The sequence below is a fragment of the Hypomesus transpacificus genome, chromosome 22 (assembly GCF_021917145.1).
Source record: "Hypomesus transpacificus isolate Combined female chromosome 22, fHypTra1, whole genome shotgun sequence".
Lineage (NCBI taxonomy): Eukaryota > Metazoa > Chordata > Actinopteri > Osmeriformes > Osmeridae > Hypomesus > Hypomesus transpacificus.
The window spans coordinates 4,347,935-4,363,885 of NC_061081.1; the positions used below are offsets into that span (position 1 = coordinate 4,347,935).

General features: G+C 40.9%; 1 protein-coding gene across 4 annotated transcripts in view; it reads left to right on the forward strand.

The window, feature by feature from the left end:
- Window positions 1-15,951, forward strand: part of golga2 (golgin A2) — a 96,019-nt gene that overhangs the window by 59,611 nt on the left and 20,457 nt on the right. For 3 of the 4 annotated variants that reach the window (XM_047044678.1, XM_047044679.1, XM_047044676.1), the window contains 5 exons: window positions 1,002-1,226; window positions 4,908-5,004; window positions 5,161-5,252; window positions 5,745-5,937; window positions 10,295-10,462. In XM_047044678.1, coding sequence (XP_046900634.1) covers window positions 1,002-1,226; window positions 4,908-5,004; window positions 5,161-5,252; window positions 5,745-5,937; window positions 10,295-10,462 — 775 coding nt within the window. The remainder of the gene's footprint in view (window positions 1-1,001; window positions 1,227-4,907; window positions 5,005-5,160; window positions 5,253-5,744; window positions 5,938-10,294; window positions 10,463-15,951) is intronic. The other variant, XM_047044677.1, reaches the window with a different exon arrangement.

The following is a 15,951-nucleotide window of genomic DNA, read 5'->3' on the forward strand; positions in this document are numbered from 1 at the left end:
TACACACTGCCTCAAACTTTTGTACACCCCAAAAAAGTTCGAATCAGGTTCCATTTTCTGCGTTTTTCGCATCCAAAGCCAGCATTTTGAGTTTTTTTGACAATTCAGAGTCACAAAATGTTTTGCTTGACGATTACGAAATAACGCATTAAAAAAATATCGCCGTTAATATTATTATTATTATCTGTTAGACAAGTTTTAGTAGATAAATCAAGTAGGTGGCCTATCAAATGCAACTTTCGTTTGATATGCGCTACTGCTCTTGTGTAACCCGGCATCCTTGAAATTGAAGTCCCAATGTTACAGTAACCTAATAACCCACATAAAACAAAAATACACATACTCAGCCAGTATGATTATCCACTGCCTACTGTAGGCTAAACTGCCTGTCTTGTCATTCCAAAAGTTGTTAAAATAGGCTAAGCATCAACATGTAGGCTAACATCAAGTAAGCCTATATCCTAGAATTTCCAAACAAATTACACATGACTCTCATGTTTGCAATAATTGTACTGTGTCCTGACAAATGAAGAACATTTGCCATTATAACGGCATCCGATTTTACCATTGAATGTTTATGATGTCCTTGTGTGTTTATACTTTTTAGTGGGGGAGACAACGCGATCAGTCAGCCGACTATAACATTTTCAATATGTCCGGCTGCACATTTGTAGACCAACTGCAGTCTAACCCGCAATGTGTGTGACATCCTTTAGCCAATACATTTACCTACATGTTGTTGAATGATTGAAGGGCTAGACAACAAACTTCCTAATGAAATAATCAGACTAACAACATGAAAATGTATGACATTGACGAAGGCAATACATTTTCCAGCCTTGCCTTATCTCCGTGCAAGAAGCACCATCTAGGGATCATTACGTGTCAGTAACAACATCCCTGTCTGAAGACTCAGGGTCATTCAACCCCTATCTGCGCTATAGGTAGGGAAACCCGGCTCTGTGCTTCTGGTGTTAAAAACCTCTTCTCCCTTCCCCAAGTTGGATCACAAGTCCAAGGAGTCGCAGGCACTGCAGGAACAGAGGGATCAGCTGTTGGCCTATCTTCAACAGTACTCTGCAGGCTACCAGAACCTGGCCTCTGAGAGGGAGGAGCTGCACCAACACTACTTGCAGCACAGCCAGCTAATGGACCAACTGCAGCACAATGAGGCCAAGGGACAAGTCCAGCTGGAGATGAACCAGAAGCAGCTGGAACAGACCCTGGTGAGAGGGATTCACTGTTATTGAATAATATGATGTGTATTATTTAGTCTCAGATGAAGTAATGTTTAACCATATACAACCTCATCGTATTCTGTTATAAGGGTTTGTTGATGTTGATGAGGACATTGTGCCATCACATGTGAAATGTGGGTCTTAAGATAAAACAAAGTAGTTGATCAATGCAGGGGAATTATTCAGCCAACAGATGTCACCTCCAGTGATGAGCAGTAACGCCTTAGCAGTAATGCCTTAGAAGTAACGCAATACTTTCCTGCAAGCAGGCTGCGTTACTAAACCGTGATTTTGTTTGTGTGCGTGTCTCATGACAGTGCTTGTGTAGATCAACAAGAGATAACATGGCCGGGAAGTGCACAGACATTTGGAGGGGATATTGCTCTAACACGCCGCAGTCACTTTCTAGCATGATTCAACTCAGGCAAAACCATGCCATCCCTGAGCCTCTCTCTTCTCGTTTTTGAAAAGTAACCAAGTAATTGTTAAAGTAACTAATTACTTTTGAAAATAAGTAGTCAGTAAAGGACCTGGATTGCTTTCTTGGAGAAGTAATCAGTAACTAATTTCTATTTCCAAGTAACTCACCTCTGACCTTAATGGAGAACAGTGGAGATTGAGGAGACATGTTTAATCTAAGAAGAAAAACAGATGTGAAGTTAGAAGATGGTGGAAATGGGGAAACTGCGACACCGATGGCAGAAGGATGAAACTCGAGACAAGCCTTCAAGTTGATAACATTGTGAAAAAGAAATACAAATATAACCTCTCACATGTTACATTAGTTCCCTACAGTGCACACACAAAATACATAATTTCTGATCAATTCAAACAGAAATATTGGGTGTCAGATGGCTGAGCGGTTAGGGAATCGGGCTATTAATCAGAAGGTTGCCGTTTCGGTTCCCGGCCTTGCCAATTGACGTTGTGTCCTTGGGCAAGGCTCTTCACCCTACTTGCCTCAGGGGAATGTCCCTGTACTTACTGTAAGTCGCTCTGGATAAGAGCGTCTGCTAAATGACTAAATATAAATGTAAGATACCTGTTTATGCAAAGAGAACCCCTCAAACTGTTTAATAAGAATCATTTTCATTGGATCTATAATCATTCAACACTTCTTGCATGTTATGAAATGTATTTGCATAAATAATTAGGTGAACATGAGTATAATTAGGTTTAACCCATTAAACAGTAGTGTCAACATATGTGATCGTTCAAATGCAGGTCCCACTGCGTAATGTCATCTATGTGATTCGAACATTACAATTGAATATTTTCCCATGGACAAAAACTGTGACAAATGCTGTAGTATGGCTTCAAAATAATGAGTAGGCTAACAAGTAACACTAGCGTAGTATTGCTACGAGTATTATGCTAGGTAACTTAGCACGGAAGCCAATTAAAGCTAGCAAGCTACCGTTTTGGAAAAATGACAGCGCAACTGTGGGGACCGTCTGAAATATTTAGAACTCACGCATCTAAAGGTTAAACTGATGCTGTTGCTTCAGTCAGGCTGATACAAATCTACAGTGTCATATGTTTTCAAATGTTCCTTGCGCAAAACCGTCAATGTAATAATGGCCCTGTCATTGTCCACCAGTGCAAATACCACACCTGAAAGTGTTACTAACCCAATAATATTAATTTGGGGTGGCAGTGACCATTTACAGGAAAATATGGACGTTACTCAGGTGGGACAATACGATCGCTGGCATGCGCTAAATTTCCACCAAGTTGTGATGTATGAATGAAAACCGGAGCAGAATGTGCGTTTGATGAATGAATATTTTTGTGCACTTGCAATTAGTTTTATTTGTACTTTGGGAGGGTTTGCTTAAAGAGCGAGGAGGTCTTTATAAAACTGGGAACAGACTGTTTGTTGTGGCATATTTTTTTATGCTCATTTACAACTCAAAATACTAAGAGTGAAGAGTAGAATGAAAAAGTTGTCTTCTCATTTCCCATGCAAGAGGGAATGGTGATCAACAACCTCATAGTTCAGGGTTGTCCAAATCCGGTCCTCGATGGCCGCTGTCCTGCATGTTTTAGATGTTTCCCTGCTCCAACACACCTGATTCAATTAAATGGGTTGTTATAACGACCATTCATTACAATCAGGTGAGCTGGATCCAGACATGTCCTCTTTTCGAGACCTAAAAAATGCGTCCAGCAGGGATTCCAAAATCTTCCAGGATTTTCCCTTGTCGTATATTTGTGTTTCTATGGGTCTTTCACAAACTATTGCGCCCTTACGAGGTTTGGAATGGGTATCTCCCTTACGTTCCACTTTCTTGCGTGAGCTCTGACTGTATTGGGCACTGTCATTGGTCGACTGCCTTTATCCAGGGTTCCTGCGGGGTCTTAAAAAGTCTTAAATTCTGAACTTTAAGTTTAAGGCCTTTAAACGTTTTAAAAACGTCCATATTTTCATCCAAGGTCTTAAATTTCATTTAGTCAGGTCTTTAAAAGGTTTACCCTCGTTAATTTCCAGAAATGCAGGCTGCAGAAAGTTATTACAAGGTAGCAAAAAGGTATTGAGTCGTAGCTTACAAAGCGAGTCTTTGCTACAAACAAAACTAGCAGAACGCTGCCCTCAGAACGTTGGTTCGGTGTGATGTATTTCTTTCTGGAGGATAGCCTATTTGTGTTGGTACGTACGTGCTGATAAAACTAGAAATCCCGTGTAAACTACAATACCTGCATGCGAAATACATCTGCGCTTCCTCAGAGTTTGTAAAAATTTGGCTACGTGTGGAAAATGGGAAAGTGTACTTTCAACGAGATGTGAGCTGCGTTCGACATGGACCGACTTCATGCAGCGCCGCAGACGACGCCCGCGCTGCATGAAGTCGAACGCACCTTTGGCTAGATCACAGCGATTTCCGCTGTTGGTTACAAGCATTACCCAGCTCCAGGTACGAGGCTTGCTGCAAACTTTGCCCCAAAAATATTCAATTCGGTTACAATGTGATTGCTTTATCTGTAAATTAAATGTATGCTTTTTTTTTTTTTATGAAATCCATTCATACATATTTTTTTCAGAATGTCTTTTGATTTAAATATGTTTTGGGTAATGCGTTGTGTAGGTCTAAAATTTCAATCTTTATGGTCTTAAAATGTCTTAAAAAGGTCTTAAATTTGACTTACTGAAACCTGCAAGAACCCTGCTTCTCAGTGTTGCCAGATGCACGATAATTATCCTCCAAATGCGATCATTTTGATCAGATGGTGTGGCATGCAATACACGACCAGCACCCCCCCCCCCCCCCCCCCCCCCCCCCCCTTTTTTTTTTAATTCAATAAATATGATATCTGGCCCGCTTTGTCCCAGTTTTTAATTATGGCCCACTGTTTATCTGAGTTTGACACCCAGGGAATCGGGCTAGTAATCAGAAGGTTGCCGGTTCAATTCCCGGCCATGCAATATAACGTTGTGTCCTTGGGCAAGGCACTTCACCCTACGGGGGAATGTCCCTATACTTACTGTAAGTCGCTCTGGATAAGAGCGTCTGCTTGGTGATTAAATGTAAATGTAATGTAAATGTACACATGGAGCAAACAACTGAGGATTTCAGTGTATTTTAGCCAACCATCTTAGAATGCATGACATGGCGGGTGTGTGTGTGTGAGAGTCAGTTTGTGTTCTTAGATGTTGGTTATTCCTGTCAGGAGACTCTGGAACAGCTGACTAGAGACAACCAGCAGCTTAAGACAGAAGTGCAGGAGCTCAACAGCTCGACTTTGGCCACACCCCTCAGAGACCAAGGTTAGAGGCCAGTTACTGTCTGTGTCATTATGATAATACAATGTTGTCTTTAAAACATTGTCATTGAGATGTGATTCAGAGGGTGTCTACTTTGTTTAAAAGAGACTTTTCTGTATAAACAAGTAAAATAATGTTACTTGTGGGTCTGCCACACAGGAGACGGAGTGGAGAGCCAATTGCCACAGGAAGTCCCTCAGAAGTCCTCCTCCATCATCCTACCAAAGGACTTTGAAAACCGGGAAGAGATGGTTAGGACAGGCTACCCATTGTTTTGCATATACTCATTGCCAACATTTAGTGTAACCCTAGCTGAGAAAGTTCCAAATATTTCAAACCGTCCCCACAGCGCAAGAAATGTTTCCTAAACCGTAGCTAGCTAGTTTAGTTAGCTGCCGGGCTAAGTTACCTAGCATTATACTCTTAGCAATGCTACTACCATGTTAGTATTACTTGTTAGCCTTCTATTTAGTACATTCTGAAGCGTTTGTCGCATAGTTATCGGAAAATTCAATTTGAATGTTCGAATCACATATTTGGGATGTTACACTGTGGCGCCCTCTTTCAAATGCTCACACAATGTGACGCTACTCCTTAAAGGGTTAAGGACCTATTGATCCGGTTTTTAGCCACCTTGTATAAAAATCTTTCTTTCTCTTTTCTATTTAATCATGATGTATTTTTTATTTTTTCATTTTTTACACTTCCTGTCTACTAAGTTTGTGTGGTGTGCACTGGCCCAGGTGGAGATGGAGAGGGATGAGATGAGGAGCAGACTGGAAAAGGAAACAAGCCTACACACTCACCACCAGGCAGCAGAACTGAGCATAGGGCACCAACATCACAGTAACAGCCACGACTACCACCTAGACTACAACCACTGTTTAGATGACTATGGGCATGACATCAAACAAAGAAATGATCATAAACATACAGGTGAGAAACAGATAGGGTTCCACAGGCTTTCGAAGATATTGAAAGTTGAGAAATATATTTTTTATAAATTAAGTCCTTGAACGTTTTTGAGAATGGATAATTGAATGTGTGTTGCTCAATGTTAAGTCAGTGTGTCATGGTTGCATACGAATTCCATACATAAGTTTTAAATTCAGCGGACCATTTGTGACACGATCTCATGGAGAATACTAGCAGTATTTTCTGCTAGGAACTGTTTTTTTGTGTGTTTTTTTAACAGTTTTCCTTTTCTTGTATATTACAAAAGTTAGTGTTTAAGAAGTCACTCAATATGATAAACAACATGTTTAGGATCTCTAAATACTCATATTTTTTTCTTGTTTACCTAAGCTTCCAGTTGAGCTATGGGCACGTCATGCGTGATATAATTTGATTTGCATCACGGTACAACCGGTTTTCCTTCGGCTATTTATAGCACGAATAGGGGGTCAATGGTCCCTAATGATCGGTAGATGGCTCTTCTTGCACGCAGCCAAGGCAAGGTCGGAAACTGAAGTGGCCTTAGTCAATCTGTCATTCATTTGTGTTGATAGTCGGTGACTGTTTCATTAGAACGATTGTTGTCTAGCCCTTCAATCATTCAACAAAATGTAATTTATTCGAACTTTCGACAGAGTGATGCTGGTCATAAAAAATAGTCTGTTGTAGGCTATCAACATCTTTTCTTCCTCAGCAATATTGAATTAGTAAAATGTCAGTCACAACTCTCTCTCCACAATGAACTCCTGATCAAAGAACAGACATGCAACTATCATGTTCCTTCCTATCATCAGCTCACTCCTAAAACAATACAATCTGAATACAATGAGTTGAAACAACAGTCCCCTTAGACCTACTGTCTCAAACAGTCTTTATTATCCTTCCATTTCACAGGATTAGCAGCTAAGACCACTTCATAATACTCCAGGGGGCATCCATCCCAAATGGTGAACTGTCTTTTGCAATGATTGCCCTGTATTATATATATGTATATATTCTGTACAAAGAGTGCGTGAACATAACAATAAGCTAAATTACATGTTGTCTTGAGCTGTAAGTTTCAGAATGGAATGCTCGGAACTGGATTTGAGTTGACAATGATGCAAGTACACAAGAACAAATGCATTGATACACGACGCAATCAATTCTTAGAATGGGGGATGGATATTGCACCTTTTCAAACAGCCTGAAAAATGCATTTGCGGTGTACCAAATCAAAAAAGAAGAAATCCTGTGCACAACGCAATGCCCGAGATTACCCTATTTATTATATTTAGTCCGTAGATGTAAAGCAGGGGTGGATAACTTTTTTTCTGCCAAGGGCCATTTGGATATTTATAAAATCGTTCGGGGGCCGTACAGAATTAGCAACTAAAAAATTTGCCTGCTATATTTGGTCAAACATTTAATTAACTCACCCCTAATGTGATGGCTGGAACTTCTCTTTGGTGAGGTTTGTGATGTTAGCTGGCACGGATGCAGCCTGCTTTGACTAGGGGTGCATCGAACATTTTTTGGGGGGTATCATGATTACGGAAAGGGTTCGTATAATTTTTTATATTTCTACAATTTTTGAGACTGCTTATCAATCTGAGTGTTAATCAGGCGCGGAGCCATACGTTGTAAACATTCGGGGCTTAGCCCAAACCAACAACGTTTTCTGGGTTTGATTTGCTACAAAGGAATTCCACACTTAATGCGAGCGCGCAGAGACAATGCCTGTCTTGTCAGTTGTTGGCAAAATTGAATAGGCTAAGCATGTAACATCAAGTAAGCCTATGTCATTTCCTAACTAATTACACTTGGCTCTCATTTTTGCAATAGCCTTCTTGACCTTGCCCTGAAAATAAACGAAGAACATTGCATGTTTTGCTAGTATAATTGGATCTAATTAAACCATTGACAGTTTGATGTCCCTGTGTGTTTCTACTTATGAGTGGGGACAACAACGCGATCAGTCAATTTTGATAATTTCGGGCTACTAAATACCAACTGCAGTCTAACCCAATCTAAACGTTTGTGACATCCTTCAGCCAATAAACTATATTTTGCTGAATGATTGAACGAATAGACAACAAACATTGTAATGAAATAATCACCAACTAACAACACGGACATGAATGACAGATTGACAAGGCCAGTTAATTTTCCGACCTTGCCTTAAGCTCCGTGCAAGAAGTGCCATCGAGCGATCGTTACATGTCAGTAGCAACATCCCTGTCTGAAGAAAGTTCATTTGACCCCTAACCGCGCTATAAGTAGGGGAAAATGGCTCAGCGCTTCTAGTGTTAAACAAAGTTTAGGCAACTAGCCCTAGCAATGAGGCCCAGTTTAAAAATAAAAGCTCCAGAAGAACAAGACCCAGTTTATAATAAACGCAAAAAAAAATACTATACTGTAAGCCATATGGAAATTGATTTTTGGCACCCCATTTTAGACAATTTTAAGATATTTTTACAAACTTAGTTGAACATTAATATCCACAAAGTTGGTGATGTTTGCATGAGCGATTTATGTCACCGATTTATGGCAAAATTTGCACCAGATCCGTACATATAATTGGAACTGGTGGCGCCACCATTGAGAGATTTTGAAATAGTTCAACATTGTTATGAAACATCCTGCAAGTTTTGTAAAGATAAAAAAAATAAAAGCCTGATTCATAGTCTGACTTGTTTTAAGCAATGCACATTTTTTGCATTAGTAGTGCACCCTAATTAAATTGAATGAAACTGAGCGTATGTTTCAGGTACTGATGTGGATACAGTTTTGTGTTAATTATCCCAACAGTTGTTGTCTATTTATTTATTTGCTCAACACTCCCCTTTTTAAGTAAATTGGTGTATTTTGAAAACAAAATAAGATGGTCCTTGGTCCCTGGTCCTTTGTTGAGAAACATATTCAATTTTTCTAAGTGATGGAAAATCCATCATGGTATATTTTTATGGTTCAAAAGGCATTTTTGGAGTTTGCCTTGTGTGTTCAATTTCAAGTCAATCCAACTTATGGTGTGGGGAGCATGGCATTTTAATTGTTTTTCACTTTAATTATCTGGCCGATTGGGCTCAATTGTGTGATTACTATTTTGTGATTGCTATTTTGAAAGATGGATGGCAATGAAAAACATTATTGGCAAGTTATGTCAGTGTTTCTTTTTGTTACGTCTCAAACTCAAGTTTTTCACCCATTGTGGCTCTTAATGCACCCTATTGTGGTTGAAAAAGGAAATGAGAAATTACTAGGGCTGTCCCCGACTAAGATTTTCTTTGGTCGACCAAGACTCGACTAAAACATCTGAAAAACGTCTGAAAATCGACTAATCGAATTTGAAACGTACAAAAATGTTCGCGATCTGACTCAATGGCTGCTGGACATTGCAGATTCAGCCGCTAATAGCCTACTAATAATAAGACTCGTATCACCAGTCCTGTTGTAACCGAATGCCGATGGTATTTAGTATATCTTACAATATACTACAAATTAAAAATATTGTTTGTTTAACATGCAAATCAGAGCGCGCTTATCACTGCCTGAACTTGCAGCATGCGAACTTACGAGAAGGTGAGTGGGGAACGGTGCAACAGAGAAAGATTTTGTTGTCTTGGCCGGAGAAGATGTCATTCAATTTGGATGTGATTCTTATAACAGGCATATTCCTTTTTCAACCCAGCACGTTAGCATGAGTGAAGTAGTTAGGGCTAGACCAACTTACGTTTTTCAGGTGGTAGGCTATATTATATTCGACGTTGAACTATGAAAAATAAACCGTTGTTGGCAGAGTTTGCATTCAACGTTTTTTTAGTTACCCGGTACTTTGTAAATGTAAATGGTCTTTAATGAAATGCTGCCATACCACAGATTTCTTTGCCATTTTGACTAACAACGCCGACAAAGTAGGCTATGGCAGAGTTTGTAGTTCTGCAGCCAATTGTGCTCGTGCCGTGTGCAAAATACCAAACCAAAACAAAGCGCAGATTAATGAAAAGGGAAAATAGTAACACCTTTTCTTTTAAATTATATATTTTTTGAGTTGATTTATTTGTCTTAAATAATATAATCTACAATTTCTGTAGAACATTTAGTTAATTCAGCAATGATGACACAAACGGGAATCAGATCTCACACTGCCATACGGCAGCTCAACAAAACAAAATCTTAGTCGACCTAGAGTATATCGACCAGAAAATCGACTAGTCGACTGAGTGGGGACAGCCCTAGAAATTACTCGTCATCTGATACTGATTCTGAAGGTTGCCAACCCTTTAAAAAAGAGAAAGTATGCAGGATTTCGTGTTTGATGATGATGTAAATTTAACCCCGCACCACTTCTTCTCCCTAGACTTGGAAGGTGGAGTCCCAGTAGAAGTCTATGAGGCATTGAGGGTTTCTACAGAGAAACTTCAGATGCGCTTCACCTCCCTAATGCAGGAGAAGGCTGACCTGAAGGACAGAATGGAAGAACTAGAGCACCGCTGTATACAGCTGTCTGGAGAGACTGACACTATAGGTGAGAAACCATTAGGACTGGGCGATATACATAAAAAAAAAATGATATCTCAGATGGGGGTCAGATGGCTGAGCGGTTAGGGAGTTGGGCTATTAATCAGAAGGTTGTTGGTTCAATTCCCGGCCGTGCAAAATGACATTGTGTCTTTGGGCAAGGCACTTCACCCTACTTGCCTCGGGGAGAATTTCCCTATACTTACTGTAAGTCGCTCTGGATAAGAGCATCTGCTAAATGAATGAATATCTCGATATTGTCAAAATGTTTACGATATTAGATATATATTGCGATGTTTTCACTTGCATTTAATTAATAAAAAAACTTGATTTTCTTTTGCCTTCATTAGAAAACAACAAAAACTATTTAGATTGAACAGCTATTTTTACAAAGTACAAAATGTGTAGTGCAAATTTAAGCAGTTGCCATAACATGGTACTTGCAATTTGACAAAATGGACCTCACATGGAACAATTCATGCAGAGGTCCTTATGTGACAGGACAAAAAGAGAGCAAAGAGTGCCTGTGCAAGTGCTCTTTGTGATCATGTGCACAAAGGGTGTCTGTGTGTGTGAACACAGAGGAGCCAGACGGTGATCTTAAAACACAAGCAACACAAGGACCATTATAAATATATTTTTATATTATATATTCACAATATTTTTTAAATTTTACATCGTAGTCAAAATTATTGCGATATTATCGCCAATATTTAATATATCGCCCAGCCCTAAACACCATCAGTGTTCATTTTAATGTAAACTTTTTAAAATGTTGTGTAGTCTTGGGGCCTTATCTTGACAACACTAAAAGGACTCACACCTGTCACACATTTTCACACCTGTGAAAATGTTTATTTTCCCTACATTTTGTTCTGTCTCTGTAAGGTTTGCCCAAAATAGCTGTTTTTAATTTACATGTGGAAATAGAGTTTTTAACAAGACATGCACTTCAAGACATGCGTCACTTCCGGGTCATGAGCGAACGCTGGCGTGTTTGGCTGCCGCTGCTCTACATTTACATTTTACATTTATGCATTTAGCAGACGCTTTTATCCAAAGCGACTTCCAAGAGAGAGCTTTACAAAAGAGGTCACTGATCATAACAACAAGGTAGTCCCAAACATTGCAAGCAGCCAAAACATGAAGCATACATTGTGAAAAAACTAAACAAGTGCCAAAGGGAAGACCCATAAGAGCATGCAGTTATACAAGTTACAAATTAAAACAACATGAACCACAAAAAAGTGCAGAACTAGAGACTGTAGAAGAACAATACATAGTACAAATTTCACCGCGAGTACAAGACTTAACTTCGTTATAACTAACCTACAAGAGCAACAAGTCACTCAATAAGAGTCATTGTGATCCTGGAGGAAACTAACAACAGGCAACCAAGCATTCCTAAGTGCCGTTGTACTCCCGGAACAAGTGCGTCTTGAGCCTTTTCTTGAAGGTGGGGAGACAGTCAGTGTCCCTGATGGAGGTGGGGAGATGGTTCCACCATTGGGGGTCCAGGCAGGAGAAGAGCTTGTTTTGGGACCTGGCAGTCTTGAGCGGTGGGACCACCAGGCGGTTATCTGAGGAAGACCGTAGGTGACGGGTGGGGGTGTAAGGTTGCAGGAGAGACTTGATGTAGTTGGGTGCAGTCCCGTTCACTGCTCGGAAGGTCAGTACCAGGGTCTTGAATCTGATACAGGCGTTGATGGGTAGCCAGTGGAGAGAGATGAGGAGCGGGGTAACATGGGAGCGTCTGGGTAGATTGTAGACCAGGCGAGCCGCTGGTTTCTGAATCCTCTGAAGAGGGCGGGTTGCACATGCTGGGAGACCAGCGAGCAGCAGTAGTCCAACTTGGAGAGGACCATTGCTTGGACTAGCAGCTGGGTGGAGTGCTCAGACAGGTATCTCCTGATCTTCCGGATGTTGTAGAGGGTGAATCTACAAGACCGGGAGACTGCGGCAATGTGGGCCGTGAGGGAGAGCTTGTCATCCATGGTAACCCCAAGGTTCCTGGCAGAGGATGAAGGGGTCACCGTTGCAGATCCCAGGGTGATTGACAGATTATGGGAGATGGAGGGTTTAGCCGGGATGATGAGAAGTTCTGTTTTGGCGAGGTTCAGCTGGAGGTGGTGCTCGGTCATCCAGGGGAAGATGTCTGTGAGGCAGGCCTCAATCCTAGCTGAGATCCCCGGATCAGTCGGGGGAACGACAGGTACAGCTGCGTGTCGTCAGCGTAGCAGTGGTAGGAGAAGCCATGGGAGGTGATGATTGGTTCAAGTGAGGTGGTGTACAGAGAGAAGAGGAGGGGGCCAAGGACGGAGCCCTGTGGGACACCAGTGGAGAGCTGGCGAGGGCCTGACAGTTTGCCTCCCCAGGAGACCTGGTAGGATCTTCCCGACAGGTAGGATGAGATCCACTGGAGTGCAGTGCCAGTGATGCCCATCTCAGAAAGTCTGGAGAGCAGGATCTGGTGGTTAACCGTGTCAAACGCTGCAGAAAGGTCCAGCAGAGTGATGACGGATGACCTCGAAGCCACTCTGGCAGACTGGAGGGCAGTGGTGACTGAAAGAAGGGCAGTCTCTGTGGAGTGGCCAGTCTTGAAGCCCGATTGGTTGGGGTCAAGCAGGTTGTTCTGAGAGAGAAAGTAAGACAGTTGGTTAGATAGAGCACGTTCAATTGTTTATGAAGAAGGGTAGCAGTGATACCGGTCTGTAGTTCTGGAGGACGGCAGGGTTAAGGGAGGGTTTTTTGAGTAGAGGGGTAACTCTGGCCTGTTTGGAGGCAGAGGGAAAAGTGCCGGAGGTAAGGGAGGAGTTTAGGACATGGAGAAGAAAAGTTATAATGGAGGGGGAGATGGTTTGAAAGAGAAGGGAGGGGATAGGATTAAGGGAACAGGAGGTGGGGCGATGAGAGAGAATGAGGTCAGAGACCTCTGCCTCGGACAGAGGAGAGAAAGAGTTCCTCCACAAGTTGTTTGTTTAATTTTGAGGATATTATAGTCCCATACTCTTTCATCGCTTGAACGTGAAATAGTAAATCCAGATTGAAATGTGTTTTTATATAGTTTGCATACTGGTGTGCTGGAGTTCGACTGTTTGTAGTGGGGCATGTTCTTTGATCTTGGTGTGGATAATTCTCAAAAAATGGTGCTTAAATACTCTTCAATGGATTTACAGAGACTAAATTTGTTCTGCCGTCTTTCCGGCGGAATTTACAACCGCTGTGCCGCTTGGGGAATTACACGCCGCCACAGGTACATCCATCGTGGATCTCGCCGTGACCCCTTTGTGAAGACTTCGACTGTGTCTCAGGATAATTATCCCATCCCGGTCATCTGGTCATCACATCGCCGCTCTTCCATCAGATTAAATGATAAGAGTCAGAGTGTCAGTCTTGGAAACATTAGTGTCACTGTGTCCAATCCTGACCGTTTTTTAGCTAACATTCTGATAAAATGGCACTTCAAATGTTGATAAAACCTATCATATCTCGTTTTCAGCTGATTTAATGATGTCACGTTAAGCGTTAACTTCTTACCTTTCGAGCTAAATATTGTTTTAGTTTTTAGAGTTAGCTTAGCCTTTACTAGAGCCGGTAAAAGGACGCTGGCGCCAGTACATTTTCCGTGCGCTACCCTTGTCCAAACCCGACCGCACTTCTATCCTCTAGTAAACACTCGCCGCTGCTGTTTTTCCGGGGATATTAACTTGATCCAGGGTCACCAAACTGACCATCAATGCTTTCAACATATCCGGGAACGTAGTTATGTCCTTGACAGTAAGATATCACGCTTCAACATCTCCAAACTTTGCAATAAAAGCTCAATTTGAGTTTAGACCACCTGCTGGATGTTTTGTTAAACTCTTATGTCAGTCCCTTGCAAAACCTACAAACATCTTTTATCCAAAGAACACCGATGCGTACCGCATGTGTACAGAACATTGAAAACATATCATGTTAATTTAACTTTTATTCAGTTGTCCCCATTTAATTAGGAAGTCATGAATGAAGCAAAAGACAATCATATATTTAGAGACGTTAAACATTGAATGGGGTCAAAAATAACAGGACGGTTAGCACAAGACAAATGACTTGTGCAAATCTTTGAAGATTTGAACATTTATTGAAATACAAAATGTATCTGGACAAAAATAACAAATAATCCTCGTCATCCAGCTCCTCGTCCCAACCCACACACATGGTGTGATACCATGTGTGATACCATGTGTGGTATCATCTGCATTTACATTTCAGATCTACAAAACAAACCTGATAGTGCTCCGATTATTATGTTATAACAGGGTGATTTGATGCCTCTTGCTGAGATTGTGTTGTAGAAAAAACATCACACTGCTGTAATTATGAAGATGGAGAAATGATTATGGATTATATGATTGAAAATGAACCTCTTAATCACCTTTATTACTTTTATATGCTATATTACTGAAAATCAGATGCAAAGCTGTTGACTGATTAGTATTACCACTAAAACAAAACAAAATAGAGGCCAAATGTGGAAGACCAGATGGATAGAGTTTGAGTGCAAGAGAGAGAAGTATGTGTGAAGGCCTCTCCCATGAAGGACTACAAAGCCCAGATATTGAGAACTACAAGCGCCAGACATCAGGGGACAGATTTATGTCCTTAACCTCAGTATCCCTGTGCAGCTGGGCCGCAAGGCATCACGTGGGACCTGGAAGGGGAAGATAGAGGAAAAGTACTGGCAATGTAAATTCTGTGACAATTGACCAACCGGGTGTGAATACATAAATGCATCTGTGACCAACTATAATGCACCAATGACAAAATATCACAAAATAATGGAGAGTAAATATATAAGCGGGGTCTACTCACGTTTGTTGGAATCAATCCTTTGTGTTGGATTCAAATAAACACTTTGCATCATACTTTGCTGCCGTTTCCGTGCTGTTTTACATTTTTATATTGATTAAAAACTTTATTATTATTTCAACGACAATTGTTACCTCTGACAGTGCTTTTCTCAGTTCTCCACGGGCCTCTGGACACAGTGGTGGAGTTGCAATTTTTTTTTTTAAACTGTTTCAAATGCAAGTCTGTGCCCAAGGACACTTTTTCCAGTTTTGAAGTCCAAAGGTTGAATTAAATGGTCCTACGTAATGTGCTCTGATTTACAGACTCCCTTAATACAATAGGGATTTTATTCAACACTTTTCTGATTTTCTATCTGATCTGGTGACTGGGGCTGATGGACTATTGGTTCTTCGGGATTTTAACATTCATCTCTGCTGCCCTTCTAAAACGTTGGTCAAAGAATTTGTAACTATTCTACAGTCTCTGAACTTTGTACAATCTGTATGTGGTCCAACTCACAATTTGGGTCAAACACTAGATTTGGTTCTGTCTCATGTTTTTTTTATTTCAAATCTGGAGGTTATTGATGCATGTGTCTCTGACCATTATCCTATTTTGTTTGAATCTGAATGCTTTCTCCCGTCTTCTACTTGGCCTTCAGGT